Consider the following 27,757-nt stretch of genomic DNA (forward strand, 5'->3'; position numbering starts at 1 on the left):
TAACATCTATAAAGAACCGAGTATAATCGGGAACAGAGGACCTCAAGTACAGAGAGCTATCAGTACATGCAAGGTGCAGGCATTAAAAATGCTCAGGAAATAAGAATAAGAAACAATATTACCGCAAAATCATTCCTAAATGTCAAACAGTTTGTGGTAATGAACTGAAAGCAAGAAGCTACTCGGCACAATAGCAACCGAAACTCTAAAAAAGGAATTTTAATTTGAAAAACGGTCAGAAAAAAAAGCTCAACTTAAGGTAAGGAGCAACATTAAAACTCAAAGCAAACAGAAATTATTCTGTCTGAGGGGGGTTGCCCCTTTCTATACCCTCGCTCTTTACGCTAAAGTTTGACTTTTTATCCCACATTCTTAAGAACGACTCCCAAAACACAAGGGCCGTTGAATTTGAATAAGAAGTATTTTAAAAGAACTTTAATACTTTCGTGTAAAGAGCGAGCAATGAGGAAGGGGTAACCCCCCTCATATACAGAAAAATTTCTATTCCTTTTAATTTTTGCTGTTGCTTCTTACTTTAAGTTGAAATTTTTCTTTTTATTTAATATAGACATAAGAAGAGGTCTGGGGAGTAAGAACCTCCTCTTCAGTATCATGGGAAAAATAATCTATCAACTTTAGCATTTCCTCATAATTTCCTTTTTCACATATTTTATGCTAATTATTAGAAAAAATGTTTCTCAAAAGAAAACAAAGAGCAATTTCAAAACCCAAACAAACAGATATTATCCTCTATATGAGCCCACCCTCGGTGAATCCCTTGCTTTTTACGTGAAAATTTGACCTTTTTTTTCTCTATTGCTTCAAGGACGAAAGAGTAATATGATAGAAATTTCATTTATATTTTCATAATTCTTCGTGTATATGATGAGTTTTTTTTTATTCGTTTTTGCTTTAGACAATAAAATTTTAACTTGGTTTGTTCTGGATTTAAAAAACTTTCAATTACCAACTGTCTGTTTTGTGACCCCTAAAAGGCTTACGGTTAATCACTAATTAAACATTAATATGAAGAGCGGTTGAGTGGGCTGGAATCCACCACATATACTGGATAATTGCTGTTTGTTTTAAGTTTAATGCCACTCTTGAGTTTCGTCTACAAAATTTGTTTTTAATTCAGTTCACTTAAAGAGGCAAAAATTGTGTCTTCATTTAAGGGTGGTGAAGGAAATCAGTATTGTGCCAACACGATAGACCAACATTTCTTTTGCCAAAAATTTTTGCCAGGTTTTCTGTTGCCAGGTTTTGCTGAAAATTTTATGAGCTGAAAGAGTTCGATCGATATACTTTCTAGCTGTCAATCTGATTTGAGATTTTTTTCCTCTAGCGTATTAAGATCCCCTTGGATTAGGGAGGGGGCTTACGGGCATAAGTTTCAAAACGGTTAGACTAAATTGTTTGTTTTTTTTCATTTTTGGGCATGCTTTCAATCTAGAAATCTGTTTCCACATTAGAGTCCCCGTGGCCCAGGAACAAATGGATTTAGTTTCCATGACGTTTTATTTTTCGGTCCGCATTACTTCTGAATTCTGTTGGATCTGTTGGATAATTCAAATAAGCCTTGCCCTGGAGTCAGATTTATCATCTTCAAGGGGATGTCAGCGTTTCAGAAATTATAAAGAAATTAGAAATTCTAAAGTGATACGATAAAAATTACGATAAGTTTTTGATCCTTCTTTGGGCCACATTTTTGGAGGGAATCGTTATTTTTTACCTTTGAGTTCTCCTTTGCTCAATGTTTTATGGATACGATTTTTCAGTGAATAAAAAAAAGTAGTTTTTGACCCATTTCTAGGGGTTCGTTCCCCGATCTCTTTTTGTACCTAAGGGTCCCCTTGGCCAAAAGACTTGTAGTTGGAATCTTCAAGTTTTTTGAAAAATTTTGCCCACTTACGGTCCTTTTTTTCTGGCAAACTAATAATTTTTAAGTTTGTTTTTGCATTTGGCTTCTCTTCAAATTTCAAGTGCAAGCCAGCAAAAAAAAAGTAAAAAAAATAAATAAATACTGGCCCGGTTTTGTGGTCCATTTTGGGGGCCTTTGCCCCTACCTAAATTGTTTCTTTGATTATTAAGTTTCCCGTGGCCTATATACTTACAGATGAAATTTTTAAACCACTCTGGAAAAACAGTTTTATGGCCCTTTTCAGGCCCCATTTTTGTGGGGACCTATATTTTTCCTTTATTTTTTTCCTCTTACATTGAGGTTTACTTGCGCAGGGGCTTAAAGATATAAGTTTCAAGCTCTGTTGAGCCCAATTTTTGGGGGGGACCTTGGACCCCAAACAATTTTTTTGTATATTAGGGTTCCCTTGGTCCATATACTTACTACTGCAAGTCTTAAACTGATCAGAGACGAAAAGTATTTTGGCCTAGTCTTGCACCTTTTAACACCCACCCTCATAACAAAAAGGTGTGGCACTTTTGGCCTAGGGAAAGACTCCCGAAGGTTTCTAGTTAATAGGACAGCCATGATCAAACATGCCCGTGTTTTCCATAGTGTAAAACTATTCGTATGTATGTTTATTGGACCGTTTAACTATTCTGGAAAAATGGTTAGCACGGAAAAGGCTGCTACCCATCCAATAACTTTAGACCCTTTGAAAGGGCACTGGAATTTTCAATTTTTAGTCGAGTGTGCCCCTCCCAAGTTTCTATGACTAGCCCTTTCCATATGAACTGCCTGGAAAAAAATAGTACATTGGAGGCACTTTGCTCTTTACTAAGTCAACGCCAGTACTCTGTGGCAGTGTTATTGACTCTGTTTCTTTGCATGTACGTGGTAGTTAACTCTTGAAAATTCAGTATTTGAAACCTTCCTCTCTGTGGGTAAGATGCAGAGAGATTGAGAAATAATAAGAGATGGAGTTTTGCATGAAACGAAGCATTCTGGATTTAAAACGTATTAGTATACAGTGTAGTGTTATCAGCAGAAACAGAAACATAAAAAACGAGCTTTATATTTTAATATATCAAAATCTTGATTCCAATTAGGGATCTACGTTTTTGTTGATCTGGCCTAAAATTTCCTGAAAGTTGGCAGATTCTTTTAGTTTTATGTGTTCTGAATGGTTATAAAATAGGGCTTGGTATATATGTAGAATAACCAAAATATAGAAAAGGGGGCTCTTTTTCTTATGTCCGATCTAATAAAAAGTACAAGTAAATAAAAAGAGATACAAAAAAATTACTCAACTAATTATCTTATTTTGGCTTTAATAATTCACTTTATGATGTTCTGGGTAATGTTAGATTCCTTTAGTTGTTTTTCTTTTTCTAAGAAACGAACTTGGTTGCCCTCCTTGATCAGCTCCCACCCTCTTTGGGGGAGTTGTGTTTGTGCATCTTCTGAAGAAGGTTGTTCTTTTTTCTTTCTTTTTTTTATAGATAGGAACATAGGAAGAAAAAACGAGATACTTCGTTTGTCTCTAACTAAAAATCTCATTATTCTATGCATGCGTCACTAGTTGTAAATGTTAATAAGAAGTCATTTTCTTTTGATTTCTTGAAACAAACTTACCAAATGGAGTAAACTAAAGGGGAAAAACTTTCCTGTTCCAGGCCATTTGAAGTGTACGTTGACCCTCAAATGCATGAAGTTACTCACTTTTGTCTGCCACCATTGTTACCACTTTTGAAGCATGTTGCCAAATACTTTCGAGAAGCCCTCCAGTTTTATGAAGAAACACTCGGTTCTCGGTTTGTCTATTCCTCATACAAGGTCGTCTTTGTAGATGAAGCCTATCAAGATATTTCTTCCTTTGCATCGTTAACTATCATGAGGTAAGTTCCTCTCATACCTATAGATCATGTGTTCTAACAGTTGCCGATATTGCCTCTCAAGGGATTTAAAATCTTTTCCGGGTTAAATCATTAATTTAAGGGTCTCAAAGAACATCGATAGATATAAAAAGATTAAAGATGGGCTGCCTCCTTTTTTTTCGTATTTCTCCTATTTTGTAGGACCAACGGTAATAAGGGAAAAGGGAATAAATTTTGTTTTTCAAAAGAGGAGATGGGATAAAACGTCCAGGACCGTGTAACAATAATGTAGATAATTTCGGAGACCACATAGTTTTACTACTGATGACGGTCACTGCATATGTGACCGAAATATCTGGTATTTTTTGTGAATTTCTATCACTGTTATCATCATCATTGTCTATAAAAAGGATTTTATCCCTATTTGAAATTGTATTTACTATAACAATAATGAAGACTCAATTAGTCAAAGAGGAATACCCTGACTACAAAATGTATACAAAAGAGAGAAAAAAATGAGTCAATAATAAAAAAATGTATAATTACTTTCAGAGGTAATAATTTAAACATTATCTAAGTTGTTTTGTGCACTATCACCTGTAAAAAGGCAAGTATACCTATATATAGATGTACCCCTTCTCTTCTATATTAACGTTTACGTTTGGATTCGGGCCCATTCATATTTTTCCGCTATGGTGGCGCTATTTGCAACTTTGATCATGTTCTATAGGTTTCACCCGGTACAGTTTATTGGTCAAAAGTAAGATATAGGGCGAACCCATGCCAACCAATGAAATTTATTCTCGTTAAACATCTAGACTTGACATTTCGCCAAAGTACGAAATTTTAGCGGAGATTTGACTACGATATAAGGAGCCGACGAATTTTGGATAAGGTATATTTTGAAGTAAGATTGAAAAAAAGAAAGAAATGAAGGATCAGGAGTTTCTAGTGCCTGGTATTTTTTACTTGTTTAGCTGTAAATATGAAATGCTTATTTTAAAATCAAATTGCCAGTTTTTCCCCCTCGCGGATGCTTGCGCGATATAGTTGACTCGAGTAGGCTAGCCATCTTCGGGGTGATCAAAAAATTTCTTTCTAAAGAAAGAAAATTATTTCAAGAACAAACCTAGAACCGGTTATTCTTGTGTCTGTATTAAAAGACAATTAGCTTATACTCAATGAAAAAAAAGTGGCGGGTGACAGAATACATGAGAGTTATGTAATTTGGGCTTTATTTTTGAAGATTAGGGGGGGGGGGCAAAAGTCTTTTGATAATGTTAAATTAGAAAGAAAATATTATTTAATAATATTCATAGTAATGTCCGGTAATAAATTTTGCATGCAGACCCTCTATATTTTAACCCCACCCCCTAGTGTGTAAACATATAACCAAATGTTTTTATAAAGCATTCTATTTTCATCCCGTTTTTTTTTGTTTTTTTTTTTATGAACTTCCAAGCTTTAATTGTTGTGTCGGGCTGGTATAACAGACAATTACTAACCTGTTTTTTATATCGCGTGTTTTTTAACGAAGAAAACATTTTTATGCAATTAGAAAATCGTTTCCTTTTGTAACATGATATATTTTATTTATACACGCACCAGAACAAAAGTAATTGAAATTTGAAATGCTATTTTTAAGTCAATAACCACTAGGTTGTTTTCCCCGTCAGTTAAGCTAGTACCATATTGTTGCCTAGCTTTTTTGGGGGTGATAGGTTTCTTATTGCAAAAAAAAGTATTTGTTGAAACATTCGTACCAGAACGCCAGAAACAGATCATTGCTTTTTAGAAATATCTAGATTTAGAAGTGCTGACCTCAAACAATGTGTCAAAGAGGGATTGACCGCATGTTGTTTCAGTGGGAGAATTTTTTATTCATCTCAAATCATTTTCGAAAATGCAAAAATCCCCCTTGTATCGTAAAAACTTGTTTACTTCATAAGAAGACAAGCATAGACGATATTGCGACATGTTATGCCTGGGACGCATCAAAGTCACGTTTGTCAACAAAAAGCCAAATTTCATTAATGACCACGGCCGTATCCAAGCGAGGGAATTTACCGCGTTTGAATCTCTGCCCCCCATTAAATTTTTGTCCAACTCGCAAAAAAGTAACAAAAATTTTATATACTCATTTTTTTGTAACTCCTCCCCCCCCCCGAAAAATACTCTCATCCCCCCCCCCCCAAACAACAAACCTGGATGCACCATTGTAAATCTTAAATAGTTTTTCTTTATTTTAGTATCTAACTCATATTTCAGAAGCAGAAACCTAATATCTAGATTTAAAAGTACTGATCCCAAGCAATGTGGTAAAGAGGGATTGACCACACGTATTTCAGTGGCAGAATATTTTTTTTTCAATCTGAAATTATTTTTGAAAAGGCAAAATCCACCTTTGTAACGTAAAAACTTGTTTACTTCCTAAGGAGACAAGCATAGACGATATTGCGACATTTTATGCCAGGGCTGCATCAAAGTCACGTTTGTTGACTAAAAAGCAAAGTTTTATTAATGATCGAGGCCACATCCAAGTGGGGAGATTTACCTGGTTTTTACCCCTCCTTCGGCCAATTTGTTTTGGCTTACTCGCAAAAATGTAACATCAATTTTTACAAAATCAATTTGAAAGTTTTTGTAACTCCCCTCCTCCAAAAAATATTTCAGCCCCCCAAACAACAATCTTGAATGCGCCCTAGTCAATTATATATGGTTTTGGTACTTGTCTAAAATATAAAGCCCACTCGAGAACTTGTGTTGTGATTACCCGGTTTTTCAAGCTGTCTTTACCAGACAATAACCTTCGGCTTGTTGAGAAACCAAATAATAGCTGTTATTTTAGTTTAGTATTTAGTTGGTATTTTGGTTAGGTTAGGTTTTGTTAGGTTTTGTTACTAAAGCATTGTATTTTCATCATATTTTGTTTTATTTCAAGCAGTCACCAAATTTCAATTCTCGAGTGTGTTTTATATAATAGACAAGTACCGTGGTTTTTTGTAATTTTAGCTTCTAACTAATATTTCAGAAGAAAAAACCTAAAATGATTCCTAACGTTGAGAAGTTTCTCAAAAAGATTACCCCCTTTGGAGACACTAAGTGTAGACAGTAATATTATTTTTAGACCCAATATATCTAGCTTCTCTAATGGAGGGAGAGATAAAGAGAGAGGGGGATTACAAAATTACTTTAAAAAACGTATCAAAATTTGATAATATAATGTGTAAAAATTGTGTCGTAAAGCTATGGGAATCACATAAACTCAACATTTTCAGAACTAAAAACAAAACCTAAATAAATTTAAATTTGAAGTCTGACTCGATTCCGATAGCATTATCAAATAACCTGATACTAGATTGAAGCATAGTATGTAGAGAATTTAAATAGGAGTCAAACTTAAAGATTTTTTTCTAAAAAATCACCCCTTTTCTTTCATTAAGTTCACTGGAATCAGATACACACCTGGGGTCTTGGGAGACGCGGCCTTAGTGGTGTGCAAGGCCTTGTGCCGCCGGCACTACGAGGAGCCTGACGTTATGGTCGTAATATAGCGGGAGCAATAATAATGTAGTCTCTAGCGGGACTCATACCAATGTGATTCCTAGGGTTCAGCAGGAAAGTTGTGGCTTAGGGCCAAAAGGGGGTCTAACGAAGGAGGGTTTTGACAGTTTTAAAACTGCTGGCCCCACTTCATAAAAAGGGGGAGCGCACATTTGGGAACTCAAGTCGTACATTCCACGGTTTTTTCTTTGAGTCCCCCCACGAAGTCACAAAATCACTCATGTGATTGTAATTCATAACATATTTGGCCCTGTTAGCGCGAGGCCCAGTGCGGTAGCACCACTTGCCACCCCCAAAGGACGGCACTGGCTATTAAAGGGGTTGGAATCGAAAGTCCATACTAGATACTTAAGACCAATAATAATCTAGTATAAAAATAAAATTTGAGTTATCAGATTGTCCAGCTGTGATACTAGGTAACTTTATGTTGCTCCTTACTTTCAGTTGAAAAACTTTTTTTTTAAATTTAATTTCTGATTGTTTTTTAAACAATGCTGGAAAATCCAGCGCCCCCGTCATAGCACTGTCCCTTCCCCCATGGAAATATCCTCCCACATAACCCCCGATCCCCCCCACTACCAGCAAAAAAATCCCCCCTGAAAACGTCTTTATATATCCCAATAAAAAACATTATATGTAAAAAATGGGTAAAGTCAATAAATTTAAGCCCACCCCTGGGGACTGTTGCGGATTAAGGTATACTAAAAGACATAGGTACTATATTTTCGAACATGCGGAACAAAATGGCTGTCTCAAAATTTTGATTGGGTGACCATGGGAAAAAATGAGCGTCCGACGGGGCCTAGTTGCCCTCCATTTCTTTTGGTCACTTGAAAAGGGCACTAGAACTTTTAATTTCCGCTTCAATGAGCCCTTCCACGATATTCTAGGACCACTGGGTCGATACGATCACCCACGGGAAAAAGAAAAAGCATATAAACACGCATCCGTGATCTTTCTTCTGGTAAAAAATACAAAATTCTACATTTTTGTAGATAGGAGCTTAAAACCTCTAGCCTACAGTAGGGTTCTCTGATACGCTGAAATTGATGGTGTGATTTTCATTAGGGTTCTATGACCTTTAGGGGGTGTTTCGCCTTTTTTCGAAAATCAGGCAAATTTTCTTAGGCCCGTAACTATTGATGGGTAGGACTGAACTTGATGAAATTTATATATTTGAAATCAGCATTAAAATCTTATTTTTTGATGTATCTATTGGTATCAAAATTCCGTTTTTTAGAGTTTCGGTTACTATTGGGCTGGGCCACTTCTTGCTTACAGTTCGTTACCACGAAATGGTTTACAATATTATCTTCAGTTCGGTGGGAAACTATCGCCCCTGGGAAAAAAAAACATCACCCCTGGGAAAAAAAAAAACAAAAAAATAAACGCATCCGTGATCTTTCTTACTGCAAAAAGTACAAAAGTCCACATTTTAGCAGGTAGGAGCTTCAAACCTCTACACTAGGTTTCTTTGAAACGCTAAATCTGATGGTGGGATTTCCATTAAGGTTCTATAGCTTCCACGGGGTGTTTCTCCCTTTTTTCGAAAACAAGGGAAATTTTCTGAGGTACTTAACTTTTGATGTGTTGGGCTAAACTTGATGCAACTTGTATATTTTAAATCAGCATTGAAATTTTATTGTTTTGATGTACCTATTGGTGTCAAAATTCAGTTTTTCTGAGTTTCGGTTACTTTTTATCCGGGTATCTCCTCACTTACAGTATGTTACTACGAACTGTTTGACAATATTAGCTTCAGCTCGGTGGGAAACGCCAGTGTAGCTATATTTTAATTAAATATTTAGTTGGTATTTTTGTTAATTTAGGTCGTATTTTATGTAATGCGGTCTTGGCGGCCCCCTCCCATAATTTATTGTTGTAGTCTCCATAATTTTGTTACTAACCTTATATTTACACCATATTTTGGTACATTTTATTATGACTAACCCAAATTCACTTCTTGAGTGTGGTGGCTATAAGACACAAGTACCATAGTAACAGAGCAAACATTAGTTTGATATGATTTTTATTTAGCTTTTTTCGCTTTTTTTGAGGCGGGTGGGTGGCTTTAAAAATTTTGTTCCCCGACTTACAACTCCACGGCCATTCTTGTTGATGGAGTGGGGGGGGGGGCTACGGGAAATTGTGTTGATAAAAAAACTTGTAAAACAACTAAAAAAAAAAACTTAGTACTACAAACTGTATTTTTCTACAAAAACGGTTAGCTTTTTTTTAGAAATCCCCCCACCAACCTTGGGTTACCGGTATTGCAATTGGATATACAAAAAAAAAAAAATGTACAACAATAGTTATTGCTTAAAATTTTCAGTAATTTTCTATTAATAAGAGTTTCATGATTCCTTCCTTTGTTAACCACATAGGCTATATTGGAATATATTCAAATAATATTTGGTGCTTACATGTTATAGCGACCACACCAAAGAAGTGAAGTTAGGTTAATCATTTTGAAATATACCAAAATGTTAATGAAAATAATATACTTTAGTAAAAAAAAAAAAATTATGGAAAATACAACACAGAATTATGGGAAGCAGGACGGCCAGAACACATTATATTTAATACTTAGATTAGCCACCTCTATATATTAAATATTTAGTTAAAATATACGCCCAAAATTGTTTCTCTCGCTCAGGCTAAGCTGATTATCTCCGAGTGAAGACAGAGAACTGATTTCATTACAGATCAAGAATACAGTGTGGTCGCTATAACACGCAAGTACCTAATATACTAATCTAGTAATTATATTGAAATTTTAGCGGAAATTGTTTCATCAGGTCAAGAATGTGATAATATTTTATTTATTTCACTTTTGTTGCTTTGACATTACGAACAAACTGTTGATGAGAAATAAGTGGAAAAAATATCAAACAAACACTATCTACAAAGTTAGTTTCTCAACTAGGACTGTAGCCAGTCTAGGCATTAGATCCAATTTTAACAGTAGTTATTATTATACTTTAAAAAGCTTGAATGTCAAATGTATAAGTATATTTATTTTTTTTGCAAGCTAACTTTCAAAAGATCGGCCGTGATTCGGTATAATTTTAAAATATATGAATTAAGAAGATTATATCGTTTCCATGCTGCATTTTCATTACTTTTCTTTTGGATTGGTAATATATTCATATAGATAAATTAATGAAACGTATATAAATAAATTATATTCGGATTTGTTAAACAACTTTGAACAAAACGATATCCAAAGACATAATTTCCATTTTACTGTAACCAAATAAAACAAATGGGACATCCAAAATTAGATACTTTTAGAATTGTCTTGAGGTTCGCTTTATTTTCTTATTCCGTTTTTATTTCGCATGATGAAATTGTTTAAATCGCTGAGTACCTTAACTTAAGTAGAAGAATATTAGAAAATAGTCTAGTCAAGAACTTTGCCTTGTCTTTTTGTCAGACCGTAACTGTAAGGCAAAACTGCATTTTGTTAAACCACCCATAACCACCTACTCTAAAGGCATTACATTCACCCTTCATGACGGAACTGCCTTTATTTCTTTGAATGAGAAATAGCGAAGTAGAGTCCATCTAGCGGTAACAATTAATGCTTTTTCAAGCAAGTTTACATTATTTTGTACAGAAAATTCAAAGCAATTTTAAAAATCTGGCACGGCGAATAAATAGATCTGAAGCTAATGAACAATATGGTATAAAAATCTTTTCATTTCGTTTGAAATATTAGCTTCAGCTTATTAGCAAAATTCCATATTTAAAAAAAAAAATTTTCTTAAAAAAAAAACTTAAGCAAATTTAAAAAAAGTAATGCGGTGAATTTATAAAGTTAAATATCAGCTATGGAATAATACCAAAATTTTTAACTTTAGTTGAAACTTTAAGACGGTACGCGATCTATTTAAAATCGGCCAAAAACATGCATGGTAAGCATAAACCTTAAGTATAAATATGTTTCCGAAATATTCCTCAATATTATTCTCCTTCTTGTGAAGTGTCTAGCCTCAGTTGGGTGCAAAGTTCATGTATATATAGGCTTGCATTGAAAGACCCCACTTCCCTTTAAAGCAGTATTAGGAATTAAGTAAATAATCTGAGTACTTGTATTCTACTTAAGTAAAAGATTCCGAGGGTAAAAACTAGAAGTTCTTGGGAGTACTCAAGTAATTTTTGATTAGTGTTCAATTTCAATACCAACTTTATTGGGATTCTACTTTTCTGAAATAGCGCCCAGTAGCTGAAATTTTAGATAAGGAAACCATGGAGTATGTTGAATTACCTTTAGTTTTAATGGACAGTTCTTTTTTAAATTTACAGACAAATATCTACAGATGAGACCATTTCAGCTGCGAAGTACAGATGGCTATGATTCGTGAGTTCAAACTGACCTTCACCGCAGACATATGGCCATCACTGCAGACATTTGGTCTGCTAGTAAAACAAGCTACTTGGGAATGACTGCCCATTTGCTTGACGAAGATCTTAAGTGGAAATAATTTGCTCTTGTAATCTCACGTTTTAAAGGCTCACAAACTTACGACAAAATCGCTTAGCAACTGAATGGTGTCTTTGCAAGATATAGAATTGCGGTTGAAATGCAGGTACACAGAGTATTAACTGACAATACTTCAATGTTCAGTAAAGAATTTAGAGTATTTCTGACAATCTCCAGTGATTAGGGTCAAGTAAGTGGCGATGACAATGGAGGTGAAGCACGTCAAAATTACTTATTCGCGTTTTTAAATATGAGATAGATTCTTAGTAATCGTAGTCAGCAAGAAAGATTTGAGTATTTCGAACATCCTCTTCATTTGAGATGCGTTAGCCAATCACTCAATTTGCTTGCATCCATGAATTTTGATTAAGCATTAAATGGTGCTGCATATAAGTGGCAGAACTATGCCGATTTTGCCTAGTATACTCCTCTCTGTGACGCCGTTAACAAGAGCACAAAAGCTCCCGATGCTGTCAAAAAGGTATAGGGTAGGTAGCTCATCAGACCTGTGATAACTCGATGGAATTCGAAATATGACTCTGTCAAACGTTTCATGGATTGTCACAAAAAGAGAGGCTTTGTGACGGCTCTGATGCTTTACAGAAACCTAGTTTTGGTTCTCGTGACGAATTTTTCTTTTTGAATTAAAATCAAGTTGGTGGACTGTGATGGAAAAGTTGAGAGCCATGGCTAATTGGAGTAAAACCAAGAGAGATATCCTGAGTGAGAGGCAAATCTGGCATAACCCTTTTTCAGAATTGTATAAAAATGATGTCATTTCGCTTGTTGATAGATAGTTTATCATCCATCCATCCTGAGGCATAAGTAGAATTTTGTAGGAATACTTGATACTTATACTTAAGTAAAAATATTCCTGGAGTACTTGGCACGTGTACTTAAGTAAAAAGTGAAAGTACTTGGCAAAACACTGCTTTCAAGATAAGCTTTCAAGATGTTAAGTTAGTGGATGCATTAATGGTTTGTAACGCCCTTTTTAATGAGCTCAAATAAAATCATTAATTCGAAAATAAGATACAAACTTTTATAGGCAAGGCCCAAACATGGTGCCTTTAACTCAAAAATAAATAAATAATATAAAAAGGTCACAACTAGGTTTAGTCAAAACAATAAAAGATACTACAATAATTTAAATTGGTCAACACATGAAGCATTATCAAAAGCTACGAATTGTGAAAAACACGAACAAAACTGGGCACAAAGCTTCGCGAATAGCGCTGTGACCTGGAGTAAACCGGTGTCAATTTTGCAACTTTCACAGTCGCTTCTCTGGGGAGTCTGAATCTAAGAGGGACAAAGGAAGGCAGGAGGAATTTCTTGTAGATGGGATGAAGGAGGGGGGGGGGGTTGAACCAAGTTTTACAGTCTGTCGCGATGGATAAAGAGGGTCAAGTTTAAATGCTTCTAGATAAAAAGAGCAAGACAACGGGAATCCTCCGTAAATGATTTGTAGTGATCTCTTCTGAACCTGTTCAATTTCTTTACTTTCTTGTTTTGTTAAAGTGAAATGTCAAACAGGACATGAATATATAAAGGTATGCAGAAACTAATTTTAGTATATCGTTTGGCACCTGGAATTAGGAAGGTTTGGCTTGGAAGCACCACTTGTGACCTAAGTAACACCACGAAAGGTTGAATAGCATTTGAACCTCTTTAAGAAGCCTTTCAAACACCAGCCTCTCTTAAGATTGCCCCTCTGAACCATAGCCTCTCCAACAACTAAACATGTTGTTTCTAGAATAGGCTTATTCTGGTAAGTTTAGCTCTACTGTCATAGAGTGATGATAGAAGATTTGTAACCTATTTAACTTTGTTTTGCAGATAACTCAGCGCCATCTACTTAATTTAAAGTTTATGACTCATCCATTGGAAACACAAATCAATTTTTTTTTTAGCAATGTTTAACAATGTTATGTCAAAGTTCATCCACAGTAATAGACGATAACGGAAGGAGGGGCAGCCAGGGCATTGTAATGTCAAAGAACTAAAACAAATATTTTGTTGTGTCTTTTTTCTGCACATTGTACACAGAAGTGGGTGGGATCAGCAATGTATGAATCAAACAGTAGCCAAGAAAAATATTGCCCAATGGATATATAAAGTCCTTATTCCGTTTGACAAAAAGTGCTGATTTCTGGATTAGAATATCTAGCTTCATCAAACGATATTGATTTATTGTTAAACTATAGTTTCGATGAATTAAAAGAAGTTGTGCTGCTTTTTTCTGTACAATCTAAACACAAACGAGTTTATCAGGAATGTTAAGAAGAGAAGAAAAGAAAAGTAAATGTATCCGTTGCGTCCTTTTTTATCGATGAGCGATTTTTTTATCTATTAAGGAATTCTTAATCTAGGTTTCGAAAACAAGAAAAACTCAAATATGCGTGTGATTATGTGCTATTTTGCGTAATCACAATCGTAGGTCTGACTTTTATTTCTCTTGTGAGGAATTAACTATGAGATTTTATGGCCGTCGATTGAGTACGGTCCTTAGATGGTAGTAACTTGTTTTGAATGCCATTAAAGTACCAAGGAAAATGAAATTTGATTATTTGAATTGATTTCAAAGTAGAGATGTACACAACCATGTATTTCTTTAAAAAAAAAACTAAAATCCGGAATTCAATTTTTAATGGAAAAGAATTTCATATGCAGTTTTTGGCAGCAGCAGGTCTCAACCCTAATAAAAAAGAAATATGGCTGGGAAATCAACAAAGAATAATCTATAAAGGTATGGCACAAATAAGCTTAGTATAATTCTCCCTCGAAGATGTAATTGTCGTTAAAAAAGCCAGAAAAAAAAACAACAAAAGCTGTAAAGAAAACATGGAACGGAAGCAGTGGATTCTGTCCTGTTTGGATCTATTGTAAGCTAATTCTTTCTCTTTTTAAATCCATCATGGTTTTAATTTAAATCGCTTATATCGTATCAATAGTGAAAATAAGACTAATTGGGGTATGAGAACTAGAAGGGTTCTCATAATTAAGATATTTCATAGGTGACTTACGAAACTATTCTTGAGAACTGCTGTTTAAAACTACTAATTTAGGATGAAATTGCAAATGTAATGATTCTGCTAGAATCGAACTAACTGGGAAAGGAGACTTTGCCATTCAAGGTCATAACAGTTTATATACAAAAAAATGGTTTGGACAGTTGCAGATTAAAGCTATTAAGTTAAGTGGAGAATAATTTTTCCATATTGGCTTTTGAATTGGAATAGGATCAGAAAGGGGGTTTTAGTGGGGCCTCATACTTTACCAGTCGACACAGATCGCTGGTTATCATAATCGTTTATCCAACTTAAAGGCCTGAAAAATGCACTTAATATATGTTGCACAGCCAATCTTAGTGTAGTCCTTGCCCGAGATGAAAGGGAAAATCCGTTTTTTTAAACGAATTTGAAAGTGAAAAAGATTTCTTATCAGATATTTGTCTCTTATTCACATTTTCGGTGGCTACTTTACTTCATAGGAGGAGGGCGAATCCTATCGGATCACTTGCATAAAAAAGAAAAGTAACGTAGCATCTGCTGTTTTGTGAGGATTATTTTGTCCCGTAAGACAAAAATGAAAGTCACATTGCCCCTCCCTTCACCAACAAAACTCTCTCTCTTATAGTTTCAATCGGATCCCCCAGATATAAGACAAAACATGGTTGATTTACCAGGACTATGAATTTGGAACAGTTCTTTTAAGAAGAGAACTGACCCCCCCTACCTTCCACTTTAATCGAATTTCTTATCCCTCTGCACGTGTAAAATAGTCTAATATCTATTTTCAACTGAACAAATGCAACTTTTACTCATAAAGAGGTATATTCTCGCGATCCCGAGAGCTCTAATTCGCGATCCCAAGAATAGATGCCTGATATATGTTCTCTAATGGGCTTCCTATAATGTTTTAGAATTTCCATATGCTAATAAAATGTTTTGGAATTTAGGTTAAGGTATCTGATAGAAAATGAGGAAATACTTAGCCCGGTGCAAGCGGGATTCAGATCGACGTTTAGCACTGTTGACCATATTTTATTTTGGAGGTATTGAGAAGGAAATATACTAGAGGGAGGAACTGTCGGTTATTCGTAACATTTTTAGGCCTGAACTAAGCTTTTGACTCGACAAATAGGAAGTTGTTGATTGAAAGTCTGTTAGAAATATGCCTGCCATCTTGTTTTGTAGCGATAATAGAAAAGATCTATAAAAGGGCGAAGTGTTGTGAAGGTTATGGGAAAATTTTCTAGGCTGGTTACGCCTCGTGCGGGAATGAAACGAGGACGCCTTTATCTCCTAAGTTACTCTCCCTGTTTTTAATGATTTAGATAGTTTTGAAAAAAATAATGGAGCCCCTAGTATATCTTTGGATTGGTTAGGCTGTTGTTTATGTTATTCGGGAACGACATAGCTCCATTGGCGGATAGTAGAGATAATCTTTATAAGCTATAAGGTATAATTAAGGATTATTTAGAAAAGAAAGATTTAGTCTTAAATTTTAAGAAGTCAGTAGTATTTGTATTTAGGAGCAAAGGAGGGGTTGAATCTTTAAAAGAGGAATTTGTTTATTTGGGTGCTAAGTTTAGTATGCTAAAGGGGATGTCTAGGCATGTAGAGGATTGTTATTCAAGGAGTAATAGGCTAATAAATATGCTATTGAGAAGCGTAGCTTCTAGTCTACATTATGGATCAGAGGTTCTGGGTTTAGCTAAGGCAGCTAAGTTGGAGGAAGTTCAGCTAAGATATTTTAAGAAATTTTTTTATACCTCAAGGATTCATTTAGTTCAGTGGCAGTGAAAGGTTATTTGGGGCTTTTTCCATTAAAGGGTGCTGGATCGGTTAGAATGGTGAAATTTTGAGAGAAAAGAATTAGGTTACCTAGAGTTCAGCTTGTTCAGTCGGCTTATTTTTAGAGTTTGAGGAATGGTAGACGTGATTCGTGGCCAAATCAGGCGAAGGAAATACCGGGCCGCTGTAGACTGTCGGAGATGTAGAATGAAGGAAAAGGCTCAATGCATAGGATCGTGTCAGTATGGAAGGAAGTGCAGCAAAACCTAAGCGACCAAGAAATCCGAGAGTGGCAAGCCCAAAAGGACCAACTTATGTCTTTAAGGTTTTACTCCTGACTTAAAGAGTGTTGGGGGGAGAGGGTTTATTTTAAATTTGGGTCGGAAAAAGCGGATTTGAAGAGAATATTGTTGGTGAGGGGATAATTTGGATTTAGAAGAGAGAAGGGAATTTTTGGGAAAATTTAGGTTGGTGGCCGGCCCCTAATTTTGCCCCGATGTGTGGATGTGTGAATAGAAATTATTTCATTTTGTATGTGAGTGTGAAGAGCTGTCTGAGTCGCGGAATGAATGTTTTGGAAGAGTAATTGTTGGTTTATTGAGCGGATGTCTGAGAAGAATGCGTATGCTACTAAACAGTTGTGTAAGTTTAAACGTATAGGGTCTCAACATAAATAATGATGTTTGAGGGGATGCTTTGTTGAGCTGTGTAGGCGTTGAAATTCATTATGGTTGTTGTTGTTGGTTAGAAATGCTCACCTTGTTGTGTGTTTTTTTAGGGGTGGGGGGTTGCAATATTTCAAGTTGTGTCTTGTTTTTTTTTTTTTTTTTTTTTTTTTTTGGTTTGTGTGTTGCTACGGCCCATGGGCTTTTGCAATAGAATATTGTCTTATAAATTCGTTTTCTCTAGAGTTACGGAGATTAACAAATTATTAAGTAATATATGCGCAGAAATAAACATACACGTTTCAAAAAAGGGAAGAAAAAAAATGTCATGGAATTATCTAAAATGCTGGGTCCAAGTACTGTATATTTGATTTTTGGTTAAGATTTATTCTTACGTCCAGCCGATGTAGATTTTTTATTCTACGCTGTCTAAAAAAACAAAACATTGTATACAAAATAAGGGAAATGTAGGCCAAAATGCAGACGAACAAAGCAGTTTTAACACCCTTTCTCTTCCCAAACAGCCAAGTTTTCCCATTATACGAATTCTGCAATTACGTGTAACGTAAAGCATAAAGCGTAAATTTGCTTTTTTCTGTTACAGCGTCAACTTTCTGCATAGTTACGTACAAATAGATCAAACATACATTACCCGACAAGCACTCGCTAATGCCATATCGCAGCAATACTTTTCGTCGTTTATAAGTCGTCAAAACTGGAACGATGCCTGGCTGACCTTTGGCATTGCTGACTATTTGGGAGGATTGTATGTGAAAAAGTTTTTTGGAAATAATGAATATCGGTACCATATAATGAAGGTAGGTTTTTGGTCCCGCTAAAAGTCAGCAGTTAATTTACTCTATTCCAAAGAATCCATATTAATCCCATTTCTATTCATATAATGAAGGTAGGTTTTTTTACATGCTAAAAGTCAGGGGGCTATTTTACCTTGCCCCAGAGAATCCATATTAATCTCATTTCTATTTATATAATCAGGGTTGGATTTAGAGTTTTGACGCTTCTAGGCCCAAGCGTTTTTGCCGCTCCGTTTTTGGGATATTTTTGTGGAAATCCCCGAAAATTTGGGAATAGTGGAAGCACCTAACAGAGCGCAGCTGATGAGCCAAAAGTAATGAAAGAGAGAGGTGATACCGAAATCTCAGCTGCCATTCTTGGGAGACATCTGACAGTTTATAAGTGGCCACGGAATTCCTGCGTTGTTGTAAAATCACCTTTCTGTGAATAGGCAGCGCGGTGGTGAAGTGCTTCTGGTACTTTGACGATAAATCACATCAGTCCAGCTTTTGTTCAGAAAAAATCACTCAGTGATAATTTATTGCGCCCCCTGGCATTGTTTGCCCCTAGGTCCGGGCCTAGTGGGCCTATTGGTAAATCCAGGCCTACATATAATGATGGCAAATTTCGTCATGATGAAAGTCAGGAGCTGTGTTTCTTGTTTGTTTCCCAGGAATGAAAATGTTGTATCCTCGTGCTGTAATGGTATTATATAATTTCCCAATTGTTAAAATGTTATAATTTATTGAAGTTGATTAAACCACAAAAGAAAGAAAAATTGTTTCCGATAAATAATGAACATAATGTATTATTATATTGAATTTAAGACATGTTACTTGGGAAGTCGGAGGGCAATCTGAAAAAATATCAAAGTTTGGGAGGTTTTTAATTTTTATTATTATTTTTATTTTTTGAAGCTAAGAAAAAGAAGATTAAACACAACTAAAAGCGACTCCTTCTCATAAATAGTGAATACAGTGTATTACTATTGAATTTATGACATCTTACTTGGAAAGTTGGAGAGGAATCTGAAAATTTCTTAAAGTTTGGGAGGTTTTTATTTTTATTTTTTTTAAGTTAAGTAAAAGAAGATTAAACAAAAAAAAACTCCTTCTCATAAATATTCAATATGGTGCATTATTATTGAATTTATGACTCTTAGTTGTTGAATCTCTGAAAATTTATTAAAGTTTGGGAAGTTTTTAATTTTTTTTTTAAGTTAAGTAAAAGAAGATTAAACAAAAACTAAAAAAGACTCCTTCTCATAAATAGTGAATATGGTGTATTACTATTGAATTTATGGCGTCTTGCTTGGAAAGTTGGAGAGGAATCTCTGAAAATTTATTAAAGTTTGGGAGGTTTTTATTTATTTTTTTAAAGTTAAGTAAAGGAAGATTAAACAAAAACTAAAAAAGACTCCTTCTAATAAATAATAAATATGGTGTATTACTATTGAATTTATAATTTCTTACTTGGAAAGATGGAGAGGAATCTCTGAAAGTTTATTAAAGTTTGGGAGGTTCTTTTTTTTAAGTTAAAGAAATATTAAACAAAAACTAAAAAAAGACTCCTTCTGGTAAATAATGACTAAATTGTATTACTATTAAGTTTGTGACATCTTACTTGGAAACTCGGAGAGGAATCTCTGAAAAAAGATTCAAGTTTGGAATGTTTTTGAAACTAGAAATTAGCCCTCTTGATCAGCAATCTACACAGGGATTTTTGAATTTAATCATAATAGATCAGTTGGAGATGCCAGAAGACTAGGCAAACGGTGAACTACCACACCATTTTCCAAGCAACAGCTTAGACAGAAAGCACCAAGGAAGTGATCCTTGGGTGACTGTCGTCATTGACAAAGGCTTATTAGAGTATCACATCTCGGATCTTGGAACCAACGTCAAAGGTTCCAAGTTACTGGTACTGCTTTCAGCAAAATAGAGTCATAGCTACAATGAAACTTTTGAGTTCAAAGCTTAGAAATTAAAGACGTTTGAAGACTTGCAACGGAGTCCAAGGTCACTGGGGTGAGAAATTACCTTTCTCTTTTACTTTTCAGCCATTTGGAATAAAAAGTTTGTCAGTAAGCAACAAAATGGAAAGAGCTAAAGAACCATATTTGGGACAAAAATGGCAACACTGACAGCAGTATTGACTTTAAGTGCGAAAAATTTGCTACAAAGAGCCACTGCTTGCTAAAGCTAATAAAGTCAAAATTTAGAAAGGATATTTTTGAAATCCAATTAAGGAAAGGAGGTTTTTAGCCAAAATTTAAATTAAAGACTAGAAACTTTAACTTTCCTCTGATATACACTATTGTTTTCATAAATTTAAGCAGGAGGCTACTTCAGACCCACCTAAAATTTATCTTATATTTACTTGTATCCTCACCTTACATTTAATTATAGTGCTACTTTCTATTTTTATGTCAAATTTTATCCATAGTCACAAGTGTCGTATTCTGTGTACTTGACTGCATATTTAAAACGCTCTCTGTAACTTTGTTGAATGCTTAGTGTCGAAGAATTTTCAATGCAACTTGCTGGGAAAGGGGTGATTTAAATGGCATTTAAAGACTTATTACTTGGAATCGGTTCACTTATAAAGACCTCTAGGTTTTTGACAAGTATCCACAAGATAATTTTATGTTAGCACTATGAGAATTCAGCTATAAGTCTCTGTTTAACGTAATTAAAATAATAATAGTAATAACTTGTTTGTTACCCGCTATGAAATACAAATAAAAGTAAAAAAAAGGAAGAAATGTAAAAACAGTGAAGAAATATCAAAAAGGGAAATCAAAGCAAAAACAGTACAATCGACTAGCTCAAAAACCTGATGAAAATATGACACGGATGAAATTTCAAAATTTCTGCCCCTCTTGTTGAAAAACTGACTTTGCCCAGTATTTGGAGTATAAGAATTATACAGTTTTTCTTTTCTTTTTTCTTTTTACCACGGTGGCAAATACAGGAACAATCTAGCACTAGTTTACCTATATAGTATAAAGTATCCTTTTCCATAAAGGGATAGAGCCTTCTCCACGGCTCTTTTATATAAAAAAAAAAATCTTTATCAAATCAAACGAATACTTGGTACGTTCTTAAACCGCATAAAGCCTTTGAATTTGGGCTGTTTCTATTATAACATAATACATTTTGCACTATTAAAAACACAAATTGATTTGGGTTTGGCAAAAAAATTGATTTTGCGCTTGGCAATCATTTATTTTGCATGATATAAGTATGGAAATTGATTTGCATTTGGCAAGCTTCGTTTGGCAAGCAAATTGATTTGCCTTTGGTAATAATAGTTTATTTTGTGTGAATAAGAACGAAATTTCATTTACGTTTCTCAAGCTTCTAGAGCGTTCGGTATTTTTTTTATTTTTTGTTATTGTAACTTCTTTTGTTAAAAGGCTTCATTCGATGATTAGTAATTTAAGTTTTTTCTTCTTTTTTTTTATCTAAATCTGTTGCAACATTTTGAGTTTTCAATGCACGTTGACTTAGCATTAAAATTATCAATCATTAAGTTTATCTATTTCTATAAAAAAAAAAAAAAATGCAAACTATGAGTGGACAAAAATGATCTTCGGTTTCTTAATACTTAATTATATATATATATATATATATATATATATATATATATATATATATATATATATATATATATATATATATATATATATATATATATATATATATATATATATATATATATATATATATATATATATATATATATATATATATATATATATATATATATATATATATATATATATATATATATATAATTTTGAATTTGTAGATGGTTTTCCAACTTGCTTGAGGATCTTGAAAATTGTAATTGGTTCCAGATACCAATAAAAGAAACATCTGGAACAGTTCATTTGTTCCAGAATTGTCTCTACGAAGCGACCTCTGGGATTCTATCAAAGAAACATTGAAATACTTTTTGTAGTTAACTTTTAATAGCTTGACTAGTATGCATGTATTTCACAGGTTTTACCTGACATATGGATATCATATAGATCTTATGGTAGAGGCTCCACTGTGCCGAGTAAAGAAAGTAAAGCCTCGAAACCCGTTAAGGCAGGTGGTATTTCTTCTGATGAGCCCTAAACGGAATGTTCTACTTAGAAATATTTTGCTGGATTAAGGTGCTTTTGCATGTAAATTTACCACGACTTATATTTATTGATGACGACTTTGCATGGATTTGGACATTTCTATTTGGTTGATGGTTCGGGTTTACTGTTTGATCCTAGGTAGTTGGATAGATGGGTAAGGTTAAAGCCTCATTGAAGTGCACATTTGTCTCAATTGCTGGATTAGGACGACATTTTTTTTTTTTTTTTTTTTTTTTTTTTTTTTTTTTCTTCGCCAAGTAATTACCTCTTAAACATAATATATATATATATATATATATATATATATATATATATATATATATATATATATATATATATATATGTCATATGTACATAAGAGGTAGATATATACAGCCAAAATGTAAGAGAGGAGGAGTGTATCAGTTTTTCGGGTTAGAGTAGTCAGGCCCGAAACTTAAAAGACTTTTTGTCACCATTTTTACGAGGAAAAGAAACCTTTTAGATCATGTCAAGGGAATCTCCTCAATCTACCGTTAGCACAAGTGTAAGATTTGATCTCGAGGTAAAGTATTCTTTCTAGCAAGCCTTTCAAAGATTTTGATATTTATTTTTTATTTTAAACGAAAACATGAACAAAAATTCTGTGGCCATAAAAAATGTGTGTACTTTCGAATTCATCATAAAAGCCTACTAGAATTTAATACTGTATTTATCTAGGCGCAAAAGACCAACTTTCTGTCATTTTTAGGAAATGGAGGCAGTTGTTGAGTATGAGCAGAAGCATGGAGGCATAATACTTGACCCAAGTCAAAGTCCATCCCCCACTGTGTTCCCTGGCTCTGTTCCACCCCCAAAAGCAATAGAGAACCAATTTCATTTCCCTCTAGATTCGGTACATACTGTCTCACCAGAATACGTTGAGGTAATGAGAAAGAAAGCTCATTTAATTATTCGTATGTTGGAATTACGGATTGGCTACCAAATGTTAATGCAGGTTAGTTTTTAAGTTCGTTTCTATAGCCTCTATTCACGGTTCCTGGCAGGTGGGGGGGGGGGAGTTTACCTAATATATTTAAAGCATGGATTTTTTTCTTAATCTTTTTTTTTTTTTATTACAGCTTTTATATATGTATATTTATTAGTTTATCTGTAAATTATTTCTCGGAAGTGAAAATAATGATTTATTCTGGGAATTGGTACCTTCATTTTCTGGCGTGAGGAAACGATCTAGATAGGTCACGACTTAGGGAAGATTCGTTTAGGGCCTTGATTCTGGAATAGACAGTTTTAATATGAACGGCGTCACAAATGCTTGGAACAGTTATAATAAAATTTGCTGAATATGATGTTCTGTGCTTAATAAAAAAAACCCATCTCAGTTTAATTTGAATGCTGATAGTAAAGAAATATTTCGTCGGTATGAATACGCAGAAAGTTTTACCGAATAAAACAAAATTAAAGTTGGTAATGATATTAAAATAAATAAAATTGGAGCTGGGAATTTCTTTTCACTGAGAAAAGTTCGATCCCCTTTTACCAGTGTGGACTTAGTCCACAGTGATCTAATACACTCTTAATTTGTTACGGCCATTGTTACGGTAGTGTTAATTTTTTTTTCCCAGTTAACGGGCCTCTGGGCTCTTTAGGATTTTTTCGTGTTGTAAGTTATGCCCTGGGGGCATACACTCTACAACTCTAAGAGCTGTAGGGGGGGGGGGAGGGGGAGGGGTTTCCTCACATACCTAATTTCCAGGCCCTTCAACTAGGATGAACTAAATTGTTGTCTCCAAATTTTGATTGGAGGTGTTAAACGAAAAGATGAGCTTGGAGAGGAGGGGATGGGGCTGGTTATGCCTTGGGGGCATATGATATTTTTTATAGAAAGCGTTGTCGTATAAACTTGAAGGGGGGCTAATTCAGTTAGAAATTGGGAGGACTAGTGCCCTTTTTAACAGTCAAAAGGTATCAGAGGGCAAAATGCCCCCCCCCCCACGCCCATCATTTTTCCAATATATTGAATTAATATATTGAAGTCAGATGAAAGCATTTGATCTTACTTCATATATGTTCTGTCAAGTTATAAATTCCTTATTGTTAAAGGAATTAACGGTTTTCCTTGGACGCTCCGAAAAGCGGATGAAGGTTTGCTTGATGTTTTCCAGAGAAATTGCTTAAGGATTGTTCTGGGTACCCGGCTGACTGACTGTATTTCAAACAATAGGCTATACGAAACTCTAGGGCTATAATTAAAGAAAGGTTGAGGTGGCTAGGGCACGTTGTTCGGATGACAGATTGCCGAAGATTGTTCTTTTTGGCCAACCGTCTAGGGCTAAACGGAAAGCAGATCGTCCCCGTCTGGGGTGGGAGGACGTCATAAAGAAAGAAAGATTTAAAGGAAATGGGAACTTCGGGGGCTGTGTAAAAAGGGAGGCTTTGAATAGATTGGGGTGGAGGAGGAGCGTGCTTAGCTGTGTTGGCCTCAGGCGGCTTGGTGCTGCGGTGAGTTGTTAGTATTAATAGTAGTAGTAGGTATAGCAACTTGACTTAACACGCGCTGGTTTTGGCATTAGTTTATTAATTTAACACAGAGGTGATTTGGCTTAGCATGGGGAAGGCATGGGACATTCATTCGGAATTGTACAGCAATTGTACGTATGAAACCAAGAGAGGAAAGGATATAATAGATGAAAAATAAAATCAAATAGGTGAGAAAACGAGGATTTTTTGCCATTGACTGACAAAATCCTTATTTTCTTACCTATTTGATTTTATTTTCGTTTATTGTATCCTCTTCTATCTTGCTTTCATACGTCATGTATAGCTATTGTAGTCTTAGAATGTATTTATACAAATTTTATAGGTATACCCCACCAACGCCATCTCATAGTTTCTTTTAATAAAGATTCAGCAGTTATACCCAGCATAGGCTTAAAACTATGCAAGGAATTAGCGACATATCGGGTGCTTTTGATGTATCTGGTGCAGTGAATCCTGCTAAAAGTGATTTTTAAGTTTTTCCTAAAAATTATGTAATTGTGCTAATCTCATCAGTGCTATGATTGGAAAAGTCCCACCCTAAGGGTCCTACCCACTCTGGGCTACCAATCGATCTAGGTTTGTATAACTTTAAGTTTTATTTTTGAAATAAGTGCAAAAACCATCTGAGTCGAAGCGGTTGACTTACTTGTGGGGCACGTTGTATCTTGTTTGAACCGGAATCACGCAAAGATTCCAATCACGCGTCCTTTGAAATTCGACAAGAGTTTACCGCAAGCCTGGAAGCTTATTTATGCTGGCTTGGAAGTTTAGAACTGTATGGCGATACCGGGGGAGCAGAGCAAAATAGAAAATGAGCCATCAGCGTCCTACCAAATACTATTGAGTCTAACCTCTTGCCCGGTAAAATATCAGTGAGTTAAAAGTCAGCTGAATACTACTCTAGACTTGATTAGGTTTATCTTAAAAATTCTCTTGGTTTTTTGTGTGAATTAAAACCTATTGGATTCTGTGGCTGTTCAAAAGTTTAAATTATACTTTAAACTATAATAACCGGTTACTAGCTAAACTGTGTAACGTTTGCAAGTTTTGAAATTTGCTGTTCTTTGCACTGTGGTAAAGCTTTCTAATTTATTTAATTATTAATTGAGTAAAAAATATTTTAAGACGCAAAAACAAAGTTTCAAAATACCACTTTTTATTAAGATAAAGATACAAATCGTGGAATGTGTGGGCTTGGAGGGAACTTGCTCAATAACCAATTTCCTGGCTAAATGCGTCAATGTACCGAAAGGACGTGGATAGTTTTCCATATATATACCCCGATTTTTGGGACTGAGGTTAGACTTTTTGACTTGCTGGGTGAACTTCTGCCCATCTATTATCTCATTAAAGATACCTTGGGATTCTGTCTGGTCATTGTAAGTGTATATATATTATTATATAGCATTGTAGTTTTTGAGACTGGTGGTCTACTTGGGACAGCCAGTCCCAGTATAAAGTGTGTATCTGATTATTATTATATGTTAAATGAATAAAAGTATTGTATTTTAGACAACCTCTCTACAATCTACCTTTATCACTCAACCATACCCAGTTGGTACGCCTCATTAGTTCGGTTACAGCCTAAGGCACGCTACCAAAGTTTAATTACCTTAGGGCCAGAGTTTATCTCCCCTATAAAGGGAGAATAAAGGCATCTACGACTACAACCCCCAAATACCATAGAATAACACGTCACAACAGCACCTGTTTGTTGTATTTTCTCGGCAACGGATATACAATAACTCTGGTGATTTTATATGCAACTCTGGTGACTAGTATGCAAAGTATGTCCTCCGCCTCCTTCCCTGGGTTAGCAATTCATGGGCCACTAGGAGATATAGCATCATAAATTCTAAACTTGCCATTGGCAGATGAATTGAAGCATACAATAACCGAATCAATAGACATCCCTGTTCGTCCACCCTAGGGCAGTAAATGTATGGTGTTTCCTGTATTATTATTATGCTTTTGTTATGTTATGAATTTTTTCTTTGTTTTACTTTTAGTTTTCTACTTTTCTCTTTTCTGTTTTTTCTCTTTTTAGGCTATACTCCGTTGGGCATTTGTATTTACAACGGGTCATAAATAATTCCAATTCAATTTAATATTTAATTATTTAGGTCTTTAACAAGCAGTTGTCATTGGCAACTGCAGCTGCAAAGAAGGACTTTGCACAGGACCAATGGTCGTCAATGTTGATATCCACTGAGGGATTCACAAAAGCTATTCACACTGTTACTGGTAAAGATATGGCGGCTTTTATAGATCAGTGGGTTCATGTTGCTGGCCACGCCAAATTCACTATGAAGTTTGTCTTCAACAGAAAAAGGTAAATTTGACCGTGATTTACTGATATGTAGCTGCAATTTTTTGCGTTTTCGATCTTATATGTGACAAAAACAATATTTCGTAATAACAATACAATAAAATACGTGAAAATAATATAACCGAAATAAATTTGTTCCGTGATGCACCATGCAAACAATGAACACGTTATAGATTAGTACTGTGATTACTAATAGATGCTGTGTACTGCTGCTAATTGTTGATGGGCTTATGTGTAACAAAAACAATAATTCGTAATAACAATACAATAAAATACGTGAAAATAATATAACCGAAATAAATTTGTTCCGTGACGCACCATGAAAACAATGAAAACGTTATAGATTAGTTCTGTGATTACTAATAGGTGCCGTGTACTGCTGCTAATTGTTGATGGGCTTATGTGTAACAAAAACTTCGTAATAACAATACAATAAAATACATGAAAATAATATAACCGAAATAAATTTGTTCCGTGATGCACCATGAAAACAATGAACACGTTATAGATTAGTACTGTGATTGCTAATAGATGCTGTATACTGCTGCTAATTGTTGATGGGCTTATGTGTAACAAAAACAATAATTCGTAATAACAATACAATAAAATACGTGAAAATAATATAACCGAAATAAGTTTGTTCCGTGATGCACCATGAAAACAATAAAAACGTTATAGATTAGTTCT

General features: G+C 34.7%; 1 protein-coding gene across 2 annotated transcripts in view; it reads left to right on the forward strand.

The window, feature by feature from the left end:
* The window catches only part of Taf2 (TATA-box binding protein associated factor 2), a 91,920-nt gene that overhangs the window by 25,721 nt on the left and 38,442 nt on the right, over positions 1 to 27,757 (forward strand). For both annotated transcript variants that reach the window (XM_089108248.1, XM_089108249.1), the window contains exons 6-9: positions 3,577 to 3,798; positions 17,896 to 18,109; positions 22,952 to 23,197; positions 26,865 to 27,073. In XM_089108248.1, coding sequence (XP_088964374.1) covers positions 3,577 to 3,798; positions 17,896 to 18,109; positions 22,952 to 23,197; positions 26,865 to 27,073 — 891 coding nt within the window. The remainder of the gene's footprint in view (positions 1 to 3,576; positions 3,799 to 17,895; positions 18,110 to 22,951; positions 23,198 to 26,864; positions 27,074 to 27,757) is intronic.

This window comes from Artemia sp. Qi Xiang Cuo, chromosome 2 (genome assembly GCF_049724085.1).
Source record: "Artemia sp. Qi Xiang Cuo chromosome 2, ASM4972408v1, whole genome shotgun sequence".
NCBI classification, from domain to species: Eukaryota; Metazoa; Arthropoda; class Branchiopoda; order Anostraca; family Artemiidae; genus Artemia; species Artemia sp. Qi Xiang Cuo.